At 35.9% G+C, this 17691-nt stretch overlaps 2 protein-coding genes across 2 annotated transcripts; both read right to left on the bottom strand.

Moving 5' to 3' along the window:
• Positions 1 to 4609: 4609 nt before the first annotated feature.
• LOC126664502 (uncharacterized) lies at positions 4610 to 11627 on the bottom strand. Its single transcript, XM_056105947.1, has 7 exons — positions 11543 to 11627; positions 10701 to 10782; positions 6172 to 6382; positions 5954 to 6086; positions 5571 to 5870; positions 5382 to 5486; positions 4610 to 5067 (listed from the first exon to the last, which is right to left on the bottom strand). The coding sequence occupies exons 3-7, from the start codon at positions 6378 to 6380 to the stop codon at positions 4654 to 4656; spliced, it is 1161 nt and encodes a 386-aa protein (XP_055961922.1). The 5' UTR covers positions 6381 to 6382; positions 10701 to 10782; positions 11543 to 11627; the 3' UTR covers positions 4610 to 4653.
• LOC130015573 (uncharacterized) lies at positions 6558 to 9274 on the bottom strand. The gene is made up of 7 exons (XM_056105945.1): positions 8928 to 9274; positions 8560 to 8846; positions 8005 to 8442; positions 7888 to 7892; positions 7492 to 7808; positions 7316 to 7415; positions 6558 to 7241 (listed from the first exon to the last, which is right to left on the bottom strand). The coding sequence occupies exons 1-7, from the start codon at positions 9272 to 9274 to the stop codon at positions 6558 to 6560; spliced, it is 2178 nt and encodes a 725-aa protein (XP_055961920.1).
• Positions 11628 to 17691: the final 6064 nt, after the last annotated feature.

Below are 17691 nucleotides of genomic sequence, written 5' to 3'. Positions count from 1 at the left end.
AGTAAATTCTTTTTAATAATTTTTTTTAATTTAGTTAGCTAGCATTAAAAATATTAATTGCAATAAAATTGAAGAATTTTATCGTTTAATTTTCAAACTAGATCAATGAAACTCATATAAAAAAAGATGTTAAAGTAATTTGTTCAACAATAATTAATATTAGAAAACGTTCCTTAGGGTTCAAAGAAAAGTACCATATTCTTAAATTTTACCAAAGTTTTTTAAAAAAAAAAAGTAAATATAAAAAAAGGACCTTATTCAGATTCTATATTACTTTGCAGCAACTTTCTTCAAGAAAGAACTGTGGAAGATATGATATGGGCACATGAAAGTTAGGAAATCACTATTTAAAGAAAAGTATTTCAAAAGAAAATCTCTTACAAAGTTACCACATCAAAAGTAACTTTTCTAAGAAAGACTAGTTAACCCGCTACATATATATTGGCTTAATAACCAATTGAATCCAGAAAAAAATACATTTTTTTATTTACAACCATATCTTTTAATTTAATCAAATTTATCACAATTTCGATAAAAAAAATTAACTATGCTCTGATTCAAATTTAATAAATCTTCTAATTGTACTTTCGTTTCAATATAAATTTTATCACTAATTTAAATGTTGATTAATTATTTTTCAAAATTGATCACATGTTACATATTTTAGTCCATAAACCAATTTAATTTTATATATTCGCTTCATATGAGCTTACACATTCCTTGTCTCCACAATAAATTTTAAAATATAATTAATACTAACATTTAAAAAATTGTGACAATTAACAAAAAATATTTTAAATTACAAAAATGAGAATTTTTTTTAATTGGAATGAATGAGTCCCGTTATTTATGTTTATTTTATCAAAGTTCACCTAAAAATAAGAATGTGATTATTCCTTTAATGAGAATCACCCGTTCTCCCTTACACTCATGGAAATCAACTTTTCATATAATAGAAATCAAATTTAAATTTAATTAAATATTTTAATAAAAAAATATTAATAATTATTAGAAAATAATTTTAAATATTAATAAAAATATTTTTAAATATTATTTTTTCTAAAAAGAAGTTTAAAACTATCAAAATGACAAATATTTAAATTTTATCATAAATTTTATTTAATATTATATCTTAATAAAAAAAAGGCTTAACCCATATAGAGGTCCCTGTACTTTACACATTTTTTTCCGTAGGTCCTTATACTTCATTTTTGTATTATTTAGTCCCTCTACTTACGTATTTTTGATTTTCAGGTCCTTTATGAGTTTTTTCCGGTCCTTTTTTGTGGCTGGAGGAAACAAAAATTGTAAGTAGAGGGACTGGAGGAAACAAAAATTGTAAGTAGAGGGACTGGAAAAAACTCACAAAGGACCCTGAAAATCAAAAATATGTAAGTAGAGGGACCATATAATACAAAAATGAAGTATAAGGACCTACAGAAAAAAAAATGTAAAGTACAGGGACCTTTATATGGGTTTGGCCTAAAAAAAATAAAAAATATTAGATTGATTATCATTCATAGAAATATATTTTTGGTTCTAACCGAACAGGACAGGATGACAAATGATGGATTCCGGCATCTTGACGGTATTAATCCTGCAAAACAGTGTAGATGGCTAATCGGACGGTTTGTCCGATTAGCTCTCCGATGCTTAAGTCAGTTTAGGCTTAAGGGAGAATAATTGTATTTGTTATAAGTCCTGTGTTTAGGCATACCTCAAGCTCCTTTTATATTAGATGGTATACCTTGTAGAGTTGTAGTAGGAAAGTGATTCCTATTTTGTAGGGATTGTCCCTGATTAGGAGTGTTCTTCCTTATTCAGACATGAGTCCTATTTAGGAATATATTCCTAAATAGTCTCGTCTTCCTAAGTTGGAGGCTATCTTCCTAAGTTGGAATTTGTATCCAAATAGGACAGATAATCCGAATATGCGTAGATCTTGGTGATCTTATCCGAATCCCGGGGTTGACGTGCTTTGTCCGAGTCCTCAGGGATTCGGTCTTTATGATGTCGAATGATGTATTACAGTCAAGGCGGATCCGGTGGATTCGGCCGCTGGTTTATCTTGATTCGGCCCTTTGGGCGGGAGTCTGGTGTCGTCTGAAAATAGATCTCCTGCGACTCGGCTCCATTATAAGTAAAATGGGATTCGGTATCCATCATTAACCCCCCCGCAAGTGGGCTGAAGTCATGGTATTTTATGTCTTGGAGTATTTCAGCTCTATTTGAGGCGAGTCGTTTTATATTCCGGCGTTCCTTTTTGCTTCTTGAGTAAGATTCTAGTTTTTCTCCTTTTTCGCATGTGTCGTTCATCTATTCGTTATTTTTTGAAGTGCATTCGTTCTATCTTCCTTTGTCTTTAAACTATTGTATTTGTTTCATTTTTCATCTTTTACTCTTGGTTGTTCGAAAGTAGATTTGCCTTTATTCTCATCTTCAATCTTTAATTCTTGTGTTTGATTTCTTCTTTTGGCGAGACTCTTGGTGAATCTCGTTGATTTATTTTGATGGTTATCTCCAAGTATTCCTTTGTTCATGTCTTGATTGTTTTGTGTTCTTGAAATTTCTTCAATTGTCTTCTAATTTCCAATCAATTTTGTGATTCGATCCATCGGCCTTTTGAATTTTATTTGTTTATTCTTTTCCTCTTTGTTGAGATCCTTCTCTGCGATTCCTTTTGGCGAAGCTCATTTTCTTGACGAGACTTATTGTCTTCTTTTTATTGTTTTTATAGGCAAAATTCATGAGGCGACTCCTCATCATTTGGTGAAGTTTTAATACTATATGAATCTTCATTAGTGGGCGAGGCCCTTGTACTGGGCGAACCCTTATCTTTGGGTGTTATCTCATCTTGGAAGAACCTTCTTTTGTGCGCGAAACTTTTATTGTCTTCTTTGTTTAGTACTCGGTCGATTCTTCTGCCGCATTATTTATTATTTTTCATTTGATTTGCTATGTTTGATCTTTGTTGATTGTGATTTTAAGTTTCTTGTTTATTCCTCCTTATTCTTGATCTTCATTCTTCTTTTCTTGGTTTTCATATTTCAACATTCCCGTGTTCTTCGCGCTTGTCTTTATCTTCATTGATCGAATTCTTTTATTCCAGCTGATGTTTACTCTTTTAATGAGTAATTGTTTCTTCGAGGTGACTCTTCTTGTTTGCAGTTCTTTTTTATTTTGAGAGTTTTGTTTTCTTCTTTGAACAGATATGAGTCATTTAAGCTTCTCCACAAATACATTGATCTCATAGGGTATTTATGCCCGTTTTTGAGATCAGGTCATTCAATTTATTTCGTCGATTTTTCTTGATTTTAATTCTTTTCAGGCGGACTTCCTTTCTTTTTAAGATTTGTTCCTCTGATTTGGGTGAGTTGCATGTGATTCGTTGATTTCGGCCTGTAGCTTTATTTCTTTTGATTTGAGCGAGTCGCCTTATTTGGGCACTTGGCCTTATTTTTATCCGAATCATTTTAGACTCGATCTTCTGTTCTGAGATCTTTCGCATTCCTTTTGATTGGCGTTTTGCCTTTCTTTCGCATTTTTTTTTTCGGCGTTTCTCTTTCTTTCGCATTCCTCTATTTCTTGGCGTTTCGTCTTTTGCTTTATTTTGCTTTATTTAGTTAATTCGTCTTTCGCTTTATTTTGCTTCGAGTTGATTTTGATCTTTGATATTTCGCTTTTAGAGTTAATCTAAACTCTGTTTTTGGCATTTTGCTTTTATTTTTAGGGTAGATCTATACTCTGGTTTTTGGGCGTTTCGCCTTTATTTTAGAGTAAATCTATACTCTGGTTTTTTTTTGGCGTTTCGCCTTTATTTTAGAGTAAATCTATACTCTGATTTTTGGGCGTTTCGCCTTTATTTTAGAGTAAATCTATATTCTGGTTTTTTGGCGTTTCGCTTTTATTTATTCCGATTCATGTCTGCTTTACTGCGTTGTATGAATTGAAGATAGTTCGCACCATTGGGTATGACAAACGTCTATATTTGACAATGGGCGATTCGCACCGTCGGGTATGACAAAAGATCTATACTTGACGACGGGCGATCACTACTAAAAAACAGTGGTTTAGCGACGGAATATTCCGTCGTTAAACCCTTGCATTCCGTCGCTAATGGTGATTAGCGACGGAATGGCGACGGATTAACTCCGTCGCCACAATGTTGGTCGCTAAACGAGTAGCGACCAACATTTTCAATCCGTGGCAAAGTTAGCGACGGAATTTCCGTCGCCAAATTTGCCAATCCGTCGCCAATTAGTCTCATTTGGAGACGAATTCTGAGACTAATTGGCGACGGATATAGATATATTAGCGACGGAAGTATCCGTCGCTAAATGTGACCGGTTACGACGGAAATATCCGTCGCTAACCGGTCACATTTTGTCTCACTGTGTTCATTATAGCGACGGATATTTCCGTCGCCAATTGTGTATTATTTTGGCAAATTTCTGCTGTTTTCTGTTGTTTTTTTGTTTCACTGATGTTTAAAACCTGCTAAATACAATAATTAAATTTTATTTTAGATTACACCTATTTGAAACTGAATAAAAGTATATATATATATAAAATAAAATATCAAAGTATACATAAAACGTTGTCTGAAAAAAACATCGTACATAATATATTTTAGAAAACAAAATAAACAGGAAACTACAAATCTGTAGTGTCGCCACCGTCTGGCGGAGGAGGGGGAAACTGTGGCTGATACTCTGGTGGGAGATTCGGCATCATCCGTGCAATCTCATCACGTATCATCTGTGCCATGCTGGCCTGCTGCGCCGCCAACCGCTGCTCAACCTGCCGCAGGCCCTCCTGGATGCCGGCCTGCACACGGCGCTCGACCTCCTCATCCGCCTGCTGTGATGTTCGTGAAGAGCTGCCTCTCTGCGGTCTGATACTCGGGCCTACATATCTGCTGGTAGCCGAACCCAGGCCGTACACCCGATGCTTCTTGTTGACGCCCTCGATATCCATAAATATCTGCGTCTCATCCACAGGACTCGAGGTGCTCCCCTCTCCGGTCGGCGACTGTGTCGCAGCAGCAAGCCTCTCAGCGATGGCGTCCTACGTACAAAACAATTACAAAACATATCAGTTTAGTTTTATAACAAATAAAAAAACATAACACTTTATAAATAATTCTAATTATTCAGGAAATTTCGGCAGCATTTCCTCTGTAATATGAACATCACCCATTTTTCAGGGAAGTCCTGCAAGCAAATTACAGCAAATTACAATATATAACCCAACCAACCAAATATATTAAGTTCTAATTACACAAACGTTAAGCCTATACAGTTTAACACTTCATATATAATATATTCAACACTTAAGCCTATATACACAACTTATAGAATTTTAATGTGATAAGGACTTACAGTCATATCCTGAGCTCTCTTGTCGACTGGTTTCTTCTCAGCCTTCGTTTTATGAAGGCGACTGTACAGCTCTGTCGCAGTCGGCTTCCGGCCGAGCTCCTTAGCCTATCAGAAAAATACAGATTTATTAAGTATTAAAATAAAACAAATACGTTATTTAAGTAATTTAATTACTGATTAGAAACAAACCATCACATCCATATGCTTGATAGCAGAGCGAGATCCCCCGGTATGACGGACAGGACCGGAACCAGGGCCCGCAGGCTCACTCATCCGGTTTGCCCGGGCTGTCTCTGACTTCTTTTTCTCCTTCTCTGTGTCCCAAAATGCATTCCAGTCTTCCCAGATCTCCTGATTCACAGATGTATGCTTCTTTTGCATTTTCCTCATCTTGTGGATGTTGTCTTTGTACCGGGTGGCTGCATGGGTCATGAAGACCCGTCTGATTACCTCCTCGCTGTACGCAGAGTCATCCCACCAGAACTTCTTCTGCAAACAGTAATAACATGAGCTTTGAGTTAGAATTTCACAAATACCAAAACTTAAATATATTAAACTGAAAATTTAATTACCTGAAATTCCTGAAAATAGAACTCCCTCTGGTCCGTTGTCAGAAAGCGCCATGATGATCCAGTCTCGAACCAGCACTGCCTGAAAATATCCCGGATAGCCCGAGAAACAGGCCCAGAGTCCAGCAACATTGTCCTGTGATTTAATAAGCATAATTTACTTTACATACATATTAATTCCATACTAAAAATCAAAAAAATTAACAGAACTTTAATCATACCTGCTAGGGTCCGGACGAACCATCGCCCTACCCTGGTTGTCCAAAATGGCCAGGGGCTCGCCTGCCTCACGCTTCTGCAAAGGCTGAACAGGTCCTCCAGCCTCCTCACGATGCTGCTCCTCAACGGGCTCGGTAGGGTCCCCCCGTCCTCGGCCTGATCCTCGGCCTGATCCTCGGCCTGAGCCTCCGCCTGAGCCTCGACCCCTCATACCTGCACTAATTGTCAAGTTAATTGTTCCAAAACTAAACAACACATTATAAAACTACATACGTGAAACATATAACTAAGAAATATGAATTCAATTTAAAATAGTACACTTGAATAAATAATTATAAAACATAATTATAATTAAGAAACATGCTAATACATAAAATACTCTAAGCTACTAAAGTTCTTCAATTTCATCTTCATCTGATGAGGATGCGATAAAGTCAGATTCTGTTTCATCAGGAGGCACGGACAACGCATCTTCTTCAGCTTCTCCGTTGTCATCAGCTAAATATGTCGAATTGTCGTCCGTTGCAACAATGAGAGGATTTTCTTCTATCACGTCTTGAAAAGCCGGGATAATCCCCTTGGGCATGTCAAGTTCAGATCTTGCCTTTGTCCTGCAAACTGCCCACCAATTTAATTTATCCCTTCTTTTACTAGGATATGGCAGGTAATGAACCTGGTCGGCCTGTTCGGCTAAGATGAATGGTTCATACTTATTGTATCTCCTTCTGTTATTAATATCCACCATGTTGTATTTTTTGTTACTAATTGTGCCAGAATTTCGTGCTGGGTCGAACCACTCGCATTTAAATAAGACAGTCGTCTTCATTGGAAGAGCCGGATACTCCAACTCAATTATGTCTGTCAGAACTCCATAAAAGTCATTTTCGCTGTCGACATATTGAGTTCCCTTCACGCAGACTCCACTATTCATAGTAAGTTGTTCCTCCCCATAAGCTTGAGTCTGAAACTTAAATCTGTTTACACGGTACCCCTTAAATGTTCTTACTGATCTAAGAGATCCTTTAGCGAGACTAAGAATAAAGGGATTAGTACAAACAGTTGGATCTTGCACCTGTAGCGTAAAAGTGTATTATAAATCAGAACTTTTTATTGAAAGAATCGAAAAGTATTTTGTAAAATACTTACGTATTGTTGAAACCAGTAGGCAAATTGACTCTCGAACTTCGCTTCAATTTGAGAGATGGTGATTTCAGGGTTTTCTCTGCGCAACTCGCCTTCGAAAACCCTTAGTTAAGAAGAAAACAATTATTACAAGCTGAATAATTATTGGATATGACATTGACAACTGTATTAAAGCTTACTCTCTGTAATTTTCAATTTCTGAACAATTCAACAGAACATATGTCCGAGCAGCAACAATCTCAGAATCTTCAAGATATCTCTTGCGGCAAGCACCCACTGATTGCCCGTGCGGCTTGAAAATAGATATTCTGTCGACATCGTCATCGACTTCAATGTCATAAACTTCATTCCTTTGCGGCCGCTCAGGTATCATTGGGTCACCTTCTGAAAAGTAATAAGCTGCAAATTTTGCGGTTTCTTCATTCAAGTATCCGCTACTGATGCTTCCTTCCACCCTCCCTTTATTGCTGACTTTTTTTTCAGCTTTCTCAAATATCTGATTCCACATTCCTCAGTTAGTGAACATGACATGTCAATATATATACTGCTACACAGAATTGAGAAAATTCAATTACTTTACCTTTCAAATGGATACATCCAGCGATACTGAACCGGACCTGCCATCATAGCTTCGTACGGCAGATGTACGGGTAGATGTTCCATGGAGTCAAAAAAGCTGGGCGGAAAAATACATTCCAGCTTGCACAGTATCTTTGGGATTTCCAGCCTCATACGATCTAGATCTATCTCTGTTAGAGACGTGGAGGTTAACTCACGAAAGAAGATACTCAGCTCTGTTAAAGGCTCCCAGACTTCCTTCGGTAATAGCTCACGGAGAGCGATTGGCAGAAGTCTTTGCATAAAAATGTGGCAGTCGTGACTTTTCATTCCATGCATTTTCAGACCGATTGTATCGACACATCTGGACAAGTTGGACGCGTAGCCATCTGGAAACCTTATTAACTTAATCCACTCAAGTAAAGCTTTTTTTCCGTCCCTGTCCAAAGCATACATCGCCTTAGGAAATCTCCCAGTAACCGGATCTTTAGCTAACTCAGGCCGATCACATATGTCATTCAACTCTTCTCTAGATTTTGCATGGTCTTTCGTTTTCCCGGGAAAATTTAGTACTGTATTGAAAATGTTGTCGAATACGTTTTTCTCAATGTGCATGACATCGAGATTGTGACGAATGAGATTTGTTTTCCAATACGGCAAATCCCAGAAAATACTTTTTTTATTCCAACCATAATTTTCCGACTTCGCAGCATTATTTTTCTCAGCCCCAATTTCATATGCCTTCATAAACCCCAGACTGTCCACCTCTGCCAACAATTCTTCTCCGGTTTTCGGGTGTCCGAATTCTTTGTTTACGGTTTTCCCTTTACGGAATTGAGCTGTGTTACGACAGTACGGGTGACCACGAGGCAAGAACTTTCTGTGGCAGTCAAACCACGACTGTTTTCTACTCCCTTTAAGCGTGAAAGCATCTGTATTTTCCATGCAGTGAGGGCAAGCCAGTCTCCCAGATGTGCTCCAGCCAGCCAACATGGAATAAGCGGGAAAATCATTAATTGTCCACATCAGTGCCGCTTTCATTTGAAAATTTTGTCGCCTATGAACGTCGAATGTCTGGACTCCAAATTCCCAAAGTTGGTTTAGCTCAGCTAGCAACGGCTGCAGGAAAATATCCATTTGATGTTTAGGATTTCGAGGCCCAGGGACAATAACAGTTAAAAACATGAACTCATCTTTCATACACATTCCTGGAGGGAGATTGTAAGGTGTCAAAATTACTGGCCATGATGAATAATTCTGCCCGAAGGCCCCAAATGGTTGAAACCCATCAGTACACAGGCCTAGTCTGATATTTCGAATTTCTTCCGCAAACTCTGTATGCAATTCACTAAAATGTTTCCACGCCGGGGAATCTGACGGGTGACACATCTTTCCATCAACCATTTCGTGTTCAGCGTGCCACGTCATATGCTTGGCAGTGGCTTTAGAAGCGTACAACCTCTGCAATCTCGGAGTTATAGGAAAATAAAACATTTTCCTATATGGGACGTTAACTCGTCTTTTCGCAAAATTTCCTTTAGGGGCCGGTTTCCACCGTTCGTGATCGCAAATTTTGCATCGCGTTAAATCCGCGTCTGACCCCCAATAAATCATACAGTTGCGTAAACAGCAATCGATAACTTCAACCGGCAACCCAAGACCTCTAACCATCTTCTTTATTTCGGTAAAGTTCTTCGGCATCTTGTTGTCCTCTGGAAGCAGCTCTTGTATAAATTCGGTCACATCATCTACTAAAGCCACTGACCCACTATGTCGACATTTGATGTCCAACATTTTAACAGCCGCAGACAAAGGAGAGTGTTTGCTACTACCGGGGTATACAGGTTCTTCAGCTGCACGCATCATATTATAAAAATGTTTAGCTTCATTATTCGGTTCCTCCTCCGTGAACACTACTTCTGGACCAGCAGCATCGATAACCATTCTCTGAACGGAGCTGAAATCGTCTTCCTCCTCATTTTCCATGTCAACGTCATACTCCGGCATCTGTGCAACGGGACGAGGATCTAAAACATTTCCCTCTCCATGAAAAACCTAGACTTTATAATCTGCCACAAACCCTTTCTACAGAATGTGCAGCTTCACTGTTTCGACGTCTCGATAACTCGTATTTTTACATCTTGCCCTAGGACATGGGCATTTAATCTCGGGCCCACTCATACACGCGGGATGACGTAAAGCAAAATTAACAAATTCCTGCACGCGCTCGTCAAAGCCTGGGTATAGCAACCCGCCCTGCAGCCGCTTATACATCCAACTTCGGTCTGTATCCATTACTGTAGCACGGATAATTAGGAGGGGTTCTCGCTCGGAAATAGCAAAGTCAATTTAATTGACTGCATTAAAGGTATGGACCTATCCCATTCGCAAAACTAGCGCCCCTTAACTCGGCCACGATATATGCCTAGCAACGGAGAAAATATTCGGCAGCCTTCCGGCGTCGTTCTCCTTTAGTGCGATATTTAGTATATGTGGTGTAACGCTAATTATATATTCCGCGAGGAATAAGCGTTACAAAACATATACTATACATCCACCCGGAGAACAAACGCTGGAAAACAACCGAATATTTTTCTACCGCTACTAGACATATATAATTTCGTGATCGAGCTACGGGAGGACCAGTTTTACAAACTCTACAAACTGTACAATCCCGTGTCGTTCAATCGCTTGAACACACGGGACGGGAAATCTACGGCTAGGTTTACGATTTTATTCGGTGGGAATAAAATCGAGGTCATTTTAGGTTTAAAGAGCTTATAAATTAACTGAATATAAATGAAAAAAATAAAATAATAACAGTACTTACTTGTTGGAGAGCAGAACCGCAACAGATAAAAAGGATCGATAAGGAATGTCGGACCGCTGCAACCAACTGACGGCTATCAAACCTATATATCACGCACTAAGTACATTAAATTTCTAGAAAAATTTGGGCAGCACTTCCCCTAAAAATGAGCATCACCCATTTTTCAGGGAAAGCCTGCAAGCAAATTACAATTCGTACCAACCAAAATACAACCCACTTATAGCAAAAATAATTAATCAAATTAGCACTACTAGATATTTTAATTAACTAATTAACCAATTAAAAGAATTAACCAATTATCCTAACTAAACAATTTATTAACCTAAATTAGGGTTAGCTTAACCTAAATATTACCCTAAATAAACAATTAAGTTAAAATTAGCAAATTAAATAATCCAAAATATTAATTAAATATAACGTAACCGATTTTTTTTAGTTAACCTAACAAAATAAACTAATTTCAAAAAAACGTTTGAAAGTGAACCATTTTATTAATCTTATCTAACCTAAAATTTGAAATTAATTTTTAATAAATATAAACTGATTTTATAAATCAAAAATTAATAAATAACCAAAAGTGAACAAATAACCTAAAATTATATTCTAATTAAACTAAGTAACCTAAACTAATAATCTAATTAAAATAAATAACCTAAAATGAAACAATTTATGTAATAATTAAAATAAATAACCTAATTTAAATTAATTCAGAATTAATAACTAGACAATTACCTGACCTAATCAATTAGTAAATTAATCTAATTAACAATTATTACTTTATATTAACAATTAAATTAATATAAACTGAAAATAAATAAAAATTATATTTTCAAAACCCTAACCTTTAACTGGACAGCGGGGGCGGAATGTAGACGGCAGAGGCGGATTCACGGCGGCGGAGGACGATGAAGGATGAGGGCAGCGAATAATCAATCTAACAACAAAAAAAACAAATAAATACAATAAAAAGGCGTTAATGGAGATTAAAGGGTGAAATAGAGCCTACCGACGGTGATACCACGGTGAACTGACGGCGGAAATTGGCACCGGAGAAGGAGAAACGGCGGTTTTGAAAAATAAGAACAGAAACAGAAGTGAGGAAGAAGGGTTCTGCTCGTGGATTTTAATTGATTTTAGCGACGGATTATTAAATCCGTCGCTAAAATCAATTAAATGAAACGAAGCGTTTCAGCTTCACAATTTAGCGACGGATCGTCAAAAATCCGTCGCTAAAAATGAGGCTGAAACGGTGCGTTTTAGTACAGCTCAACGTTAGCGACGGATATGATCATCCGTCGCTAAAATTGACCAAAAAACCAGGCGACAACTCTTCCCGCCACATTGGCGACGGAGTAGCGACGGCGGGCTCCTTCCCGCCCCATTTTTGCACGCCAACAGCGACAGTTTTGAGTTCCGTCGTTTAATCCGTCGCTATCTTGATGTTTTAGCGACGGATTTAGCGTCCGTCGCTAAAATCCATCGCTAAAACGGTGTTTTTTAGTAGTGGATTGACACCATCGGGTATGACCAAAAGTCTGTACTTGATGATGGGCCTTTTGACTTCTATCTTATTCATCCTTCTTTCCCTCTTGGGGTTTTCTTCATGATTCGGCCAGATCTATCTCTTATTTCCCTCTTAGGGTTTTCTTCAGGATTCGGCCGAGTCTATCTCTTTAGGGTTCGGCCGAATCTATCTTTTTAGGATTCGGCCGAATCTATCTGTTCTTTCCCTCTTGGGGTTTTGTTCAACGTTCAGACAAACCTATCTTCTTTGTCCCTCTTGGGGTTTTTCTTTGTATGAATCTTCTTTGTTAAGTTTTATTTTCTTTTTTTTGTTATTTTTCTTGGTTTATTCTCTTTGATCGAGCCTTATTAAGGCAAGTTTCTTCTTGGTTAAGCCTCGGCTTATTCTTCTTTGGCGGAGCCTTCTTTGTTTATTAATTCCTTTTGCCCGAGGTCTTTTCCTTCATTTTTACATCGCTTCGTTCTCCATTATCTCAAGTGGTGCTTTTATTGATTTCTTTCTCCATCTTCGTTATTGTTCTGGGTAAAATTCATTTGATTTCTTATTTCTTCTCTTCTTTCAGCCTTTATATTTATTTTTTCTTTTCTTACCACTGATTTTTGTTACGTTTTCTATATTCTTTTAATTCTTGTAGGAGTTCTATTGCCACCATCTCTCGCTCTATTTCGTTTTCTGAATTTTTTCTTATTTTTGTAATTTATTAGATCTGAGTTATTTGCTTCCGCTAATTTTTTGTCTCTTTTTTTTTCTTTTCTTGATCATATTTTTCGTGGAATTTGTATCTCTTCCTCCAAGCTCCACCACAAATACACCGATCTCAAAGGGTATTTATGCCCGTTTTTTTATCACGTCTTCGTTTTTCTTCTTTTGGGCCGTTTTCGTTCTTCCTTTTATTGCGTTGATAGGGGTGAGCACTTCAGTTTCACGTCCTTCTGGTCGAGTTCTTCGGTTTTGATTTTCTTTAGCACCTTGATTATATTTTCTTCTTATCTTCTTCCGCTACATATGTGGTTTTATTTCCGATGTGCAAATTCACAGAATTCGCCTTTGTCTTCCTAATTTTTCTTTTTGGATTGGCTTTGTGGGGCTTTTTTCCCTTCGTTCTTCTCTTCTGAAATTTGGTCCACTTATAACTTTGTTTTGGTTTTCACCTTTTTGGGTGGTATTTTTTTGTTTTCTTCATTTATTCCATCTTTCTTGTTTCTCGTTGTTTCTAGGGGCGTTATGCCCTTCTTCATTATTTTCGGGTAGATTCACTTTATTTTGTTGATTTATTCTTTTCCTTTAACTTCCTGGGACATCTTGTATTTTGGTCTTTAGATCGTTTCTTCAAGTTTTATTTTCGCCTTCAGGGCGATTTCTTCCTTCAGCTTTCTAGGACATCTTGACCTTCAGTCTTTGGACCGTTTTTGCTCCTGATCAAAACTGTCTCTTCATCCATATGTTTGTTTCGCCTTCAGTTTGTTTTTCGAACCATCTCTCTCTTTGCTTCTTGGGCCGCTTCACTTTTCGCCTCTTGATCCATCTCGTTCTTTATGTTTTGTTGGGCGTTGTTCGCCTAGTTTTTTGGTATTTAGGACATCTCGTCTCTTCTTTCAGTATATTTTCTAGCATTTCTTCTTTTATTTTCATCATCTTCTATGTCTGTATTTTATAAATTTTGACTGGTCCAATAATGGACTTCACGATATAATATAAATTTATTATATATGGTTGTGTTCAAGATAGCAAGCGATCTTATATAAATTATGTAGGATATAGTCCATCCTCACATTATAAATTTTTATTAAACGGTTTTCTTATTTATAAAGATATTGTATATTCAAGTAGTAAATCTATTACTTGACAAAGGAAACTAATAATTTCATATGCTATATTTGATTATTTCCTTCTTAGCTAATTAGTCTTTTGTAGTCATGCAATATATTCTTTTTATATGATTTCCTAATTAGCAAAGATCTCATATATATATATTGATATTTATACTCATCTGCTTAACTAAAATATTGTCAAGTTATTCATGTATGTATCTTTCCTAAAAAGAAAAGATCTCATATAATCATATGTATGTGCTTAGTTAAAGTATTGTAAATTTATTCATGTAAATTTTCTAATAAGTAAAAATCTCATATTTTGTGCTCACATGCTTAATTTAAAGCATTGTCAATTTACTCATATACCTTTTCTAATAAGTAAATCTCTCAAATATTGTACTAAGACAAAATATATATTTTGATAGATCTTATAGTGTAATTTCGATTAATGCAAAATAATTGCAAATTATAGTGTATCAATTTAGAAGAAATCATGCGAGATGGGCAATATGTTGAAATCATGACACGAGCAATTAATTCCACATGTAATAAAATATTTAATGAGTTTGAGAACTTATCGTGATTTAACTCCCGTTGTTAATAAGATAATATCTCCGATTTGACAATTCCGGACGTGATTTTCATAATGCCATAAAATCCTCTACTTTTCTTTTGAATTTGGCCAATAATATAATATGCTTCCCTCCGCAATTAAATTTCTTTCTTTTTTGATTTTTGACATGCTTATTGTTTGAATTGCCACATCAATAACACATATGACCTGCTTGTTTAATTAATGTAATCCATCTTTCCTTAATCACCTGCTTTGTTATTCCTGCCAATTTCCCCTTTTTTTTATTTGAAATTTAGGTCAAATATCAAATAATCTGTATCCTTTGCCATTAACCACGTTCTTCCTTTTTTCTTGGTCAAATAATTTCTTGTTGTTGACTCTCTTATTCTTTAATTGCTGCGAGTTGATTCTGATAACCGTTGATATTTCTGACTCTTTTGATTTAGCAGATCCATTAGATATATTTGTTTGTTCTTGAGATTAATTCCGCCAGATGCCATCCTTCAATGAGAATTTATTTTGAGTTCAGAAAAGCTCCTTCAAGTTTTGAAGTTTGGTTAAGCTTTTCCCACAGACGACGCCAATTGATGGATTCCGGCATCTTGACGGTGTTAATCCTGCAAAACAGTGTAGATGGCTAATCGGACGGTTTGTCCGATTAGCTCTCCGATGCTTAAGTCAGTTTAGGCTTAAGGGAGAATAATTGTATTTGTTATAAGCCCTATGTTTAGGCATACCTCAAGCTCCTTTTATAGTAGATGGTATACCTTGTAGAGTTGTAGTAGGAGAGTGATTTCTACTTTGTAGGGATTGTCCCTGATTAGGAGTGTCCTTCCTTATTCAGACAGGAGTCCTATTTAGGAAGATATTTCTAAATAGTCTCGTCTTCCTAAGTTGGAGGCTATCTTCCTAAGTTGGAATTTGTATCCAAATAGGACAGATACTCCGAATATGCGTAGATCTTGGTGATCTTATCCGAATCCCGGGGTCGACGTGCTTTGTCCGAGTCCTCAGGGATTCGGTCTTTATGATGTCGAATGATGTATTACAGTCAAGGCGGATCCGGTGGATTCGGCCGCTGGTTTATCTTGATTCGGCCCTTTGGGCGGAAGTCTGGTGTCGTTTGAAAATAGATCTCCTGCGACTCGGCTCCATTATAAGTAAAATAGGATTCGGTATCCATCAAGAAATATTAATAACATTCCTCTAATTTTCTTATTTGATTATTTCATCTTTCTACTTTTAAATTTTTTGGTTTATTTTGTCTTTCTTCGCGTACAGTCCCTTTGAGCCCGTGGATGAGATTACAAAGTCTTTCAAATTTTATGATTCCATATACACGTTTTATGTCTAAAAGTACTCCAATAATTTAAATATATTTTAAGCAGTGTTTTAAAAATCGGAGCGTACCAGCTAGTCGAATAGGTTAAACCAGAAACCGGTCAGTGGTCCAGTTTGAAATTATAAAAAACAGAATTTATGGTTGAACCGGATCAAACCGGTAAAATAATGGGAGTTGAACCGGTGAACCTGTAAAAAATCGATGAACCAAATTTATATTTCATATTTATTAAACCGGTAGTTTCAATGGTTCGACTACCGGTTTAATTTTTAAAATACTTATTTTATGACTCCAAAGAATTGGTGACTTTTTTTATGTATATTTAATATTTTTTTGTGATTTTTCAAATTTTTAATGAGTAAAATTAAAACTTTATGTTACTAATTTGTTCAATTTGTTTTTTATGATATTAGATTAGATTTATTTAAATATTTATGTATAATTGCTCATCTATATTCATTAAAATTTTAATTTTATCTTGATCTGAAATATTTAAATTTAATTTTTACAATATTTTTTGTTTTTCCAACCGTCAAAATCAAAATCGTGAACTGGAACTGGCAAATTCTGAACCGGCATAAAAATGCCTAAAGAGCGGTTCAGATCCAGTTCAAATATTCATTAAACCGTGACCCGGCTATTCCTAACCAGAGTTACCGGTTCATTAATCGTGGCCACCCATAGCATTAACTGATGCTATTATCAAAAAGTTGAATCAAAATTAATTAAAATGATTAAGTAATTAGAGTGTTTGGGACAATTTTTTTATCTAACTAACTACTACTATAAAAGAAAATCAGCCTATAGTTTTGAACAACTATAAAAAAATCAATCTATTAATTGCGGATGAAGGGCGTAATTTTTTTCATTATTTCCAATTTTGGGAAAAGACATTTTTTTTTCAAATTAAATGCATAGTACTCCCTCCGTCCCAAATTGATAGGCACTATTTACATTTTTTTTGTCCCAAATTATAGGCAGTAATTTATTGTTTGAATGACTAATTGTCATATATACCCTCATTAATTATAGTTGAATGCATTGAAAATAACACAAAAGATGCTAAAAGACAAAACTGCTACTATAATAAATGAGGGTAAGTGTGGTATTTGTTTATAAATTTACTCATTTTATCTTGATAAGTACAATTTCTTAAGACTTGTGTTTGTACTAAGCTGCCTATCAATTTGGGATGGAGGGAGTAATTAATAACGAAAGCATCTTCCTGAAAGCAAAATTGCCCTAATTTCTATTGGCATGATTTTGACCAACCATTAAGCTTTTAAGACTTTGTCTTGTTGATATTTAACAAGATATTTTATTTATGAATAAGATATTTAACAAGATTGAGCAGAAAGAAATGAAGCAAGGAAAATAAATTGGTGGAACTATGTTGCTGAGTACCATGAATGCAGACAAGCACATAACAACTAACAAGCTACCTTTTTTCCCCACATGTCTTATTTATGTTTGTCCGATGGGAAAATGAAAGAAAAATATAGGATCCTTCATTCTTCATGTCTTTATAGTTAACTCTCAATTTTTCCTTATAATAAAAAGAAACAAAATATGAAAACTATGTATATTGTTTAACTCATTTTTATCTTTTAATATATGTTTATTTTGGTGATAATATCATGTATAGTTATTAATTTTTGCCAATATAGTATGATGATGTAGTAATGTAATTCATTTAAGAGTTGATATGAAACACGATTTTTTTTAAGTAAACCGAA

The sequence above is a fragment of the Mercurialis annua genome, linkage group LG1-X (assembly GCF_937616625.2).
Source record: "Mercurialis annua linkage group LG1-X, ddMerAnnu1.2, whole genome shotgun sequence".
NCBI lineage: Eukaryota > Viridiplantae > Streptophyta > Magnoliopsida > Malpighiales > Euphorbiaceae > Mercurialis > Mercurialis annua.
Note: the sequence above shows the minus strand (reverse complement) of the source record. Positions and strands in the feature narration are given on the sequence as shown.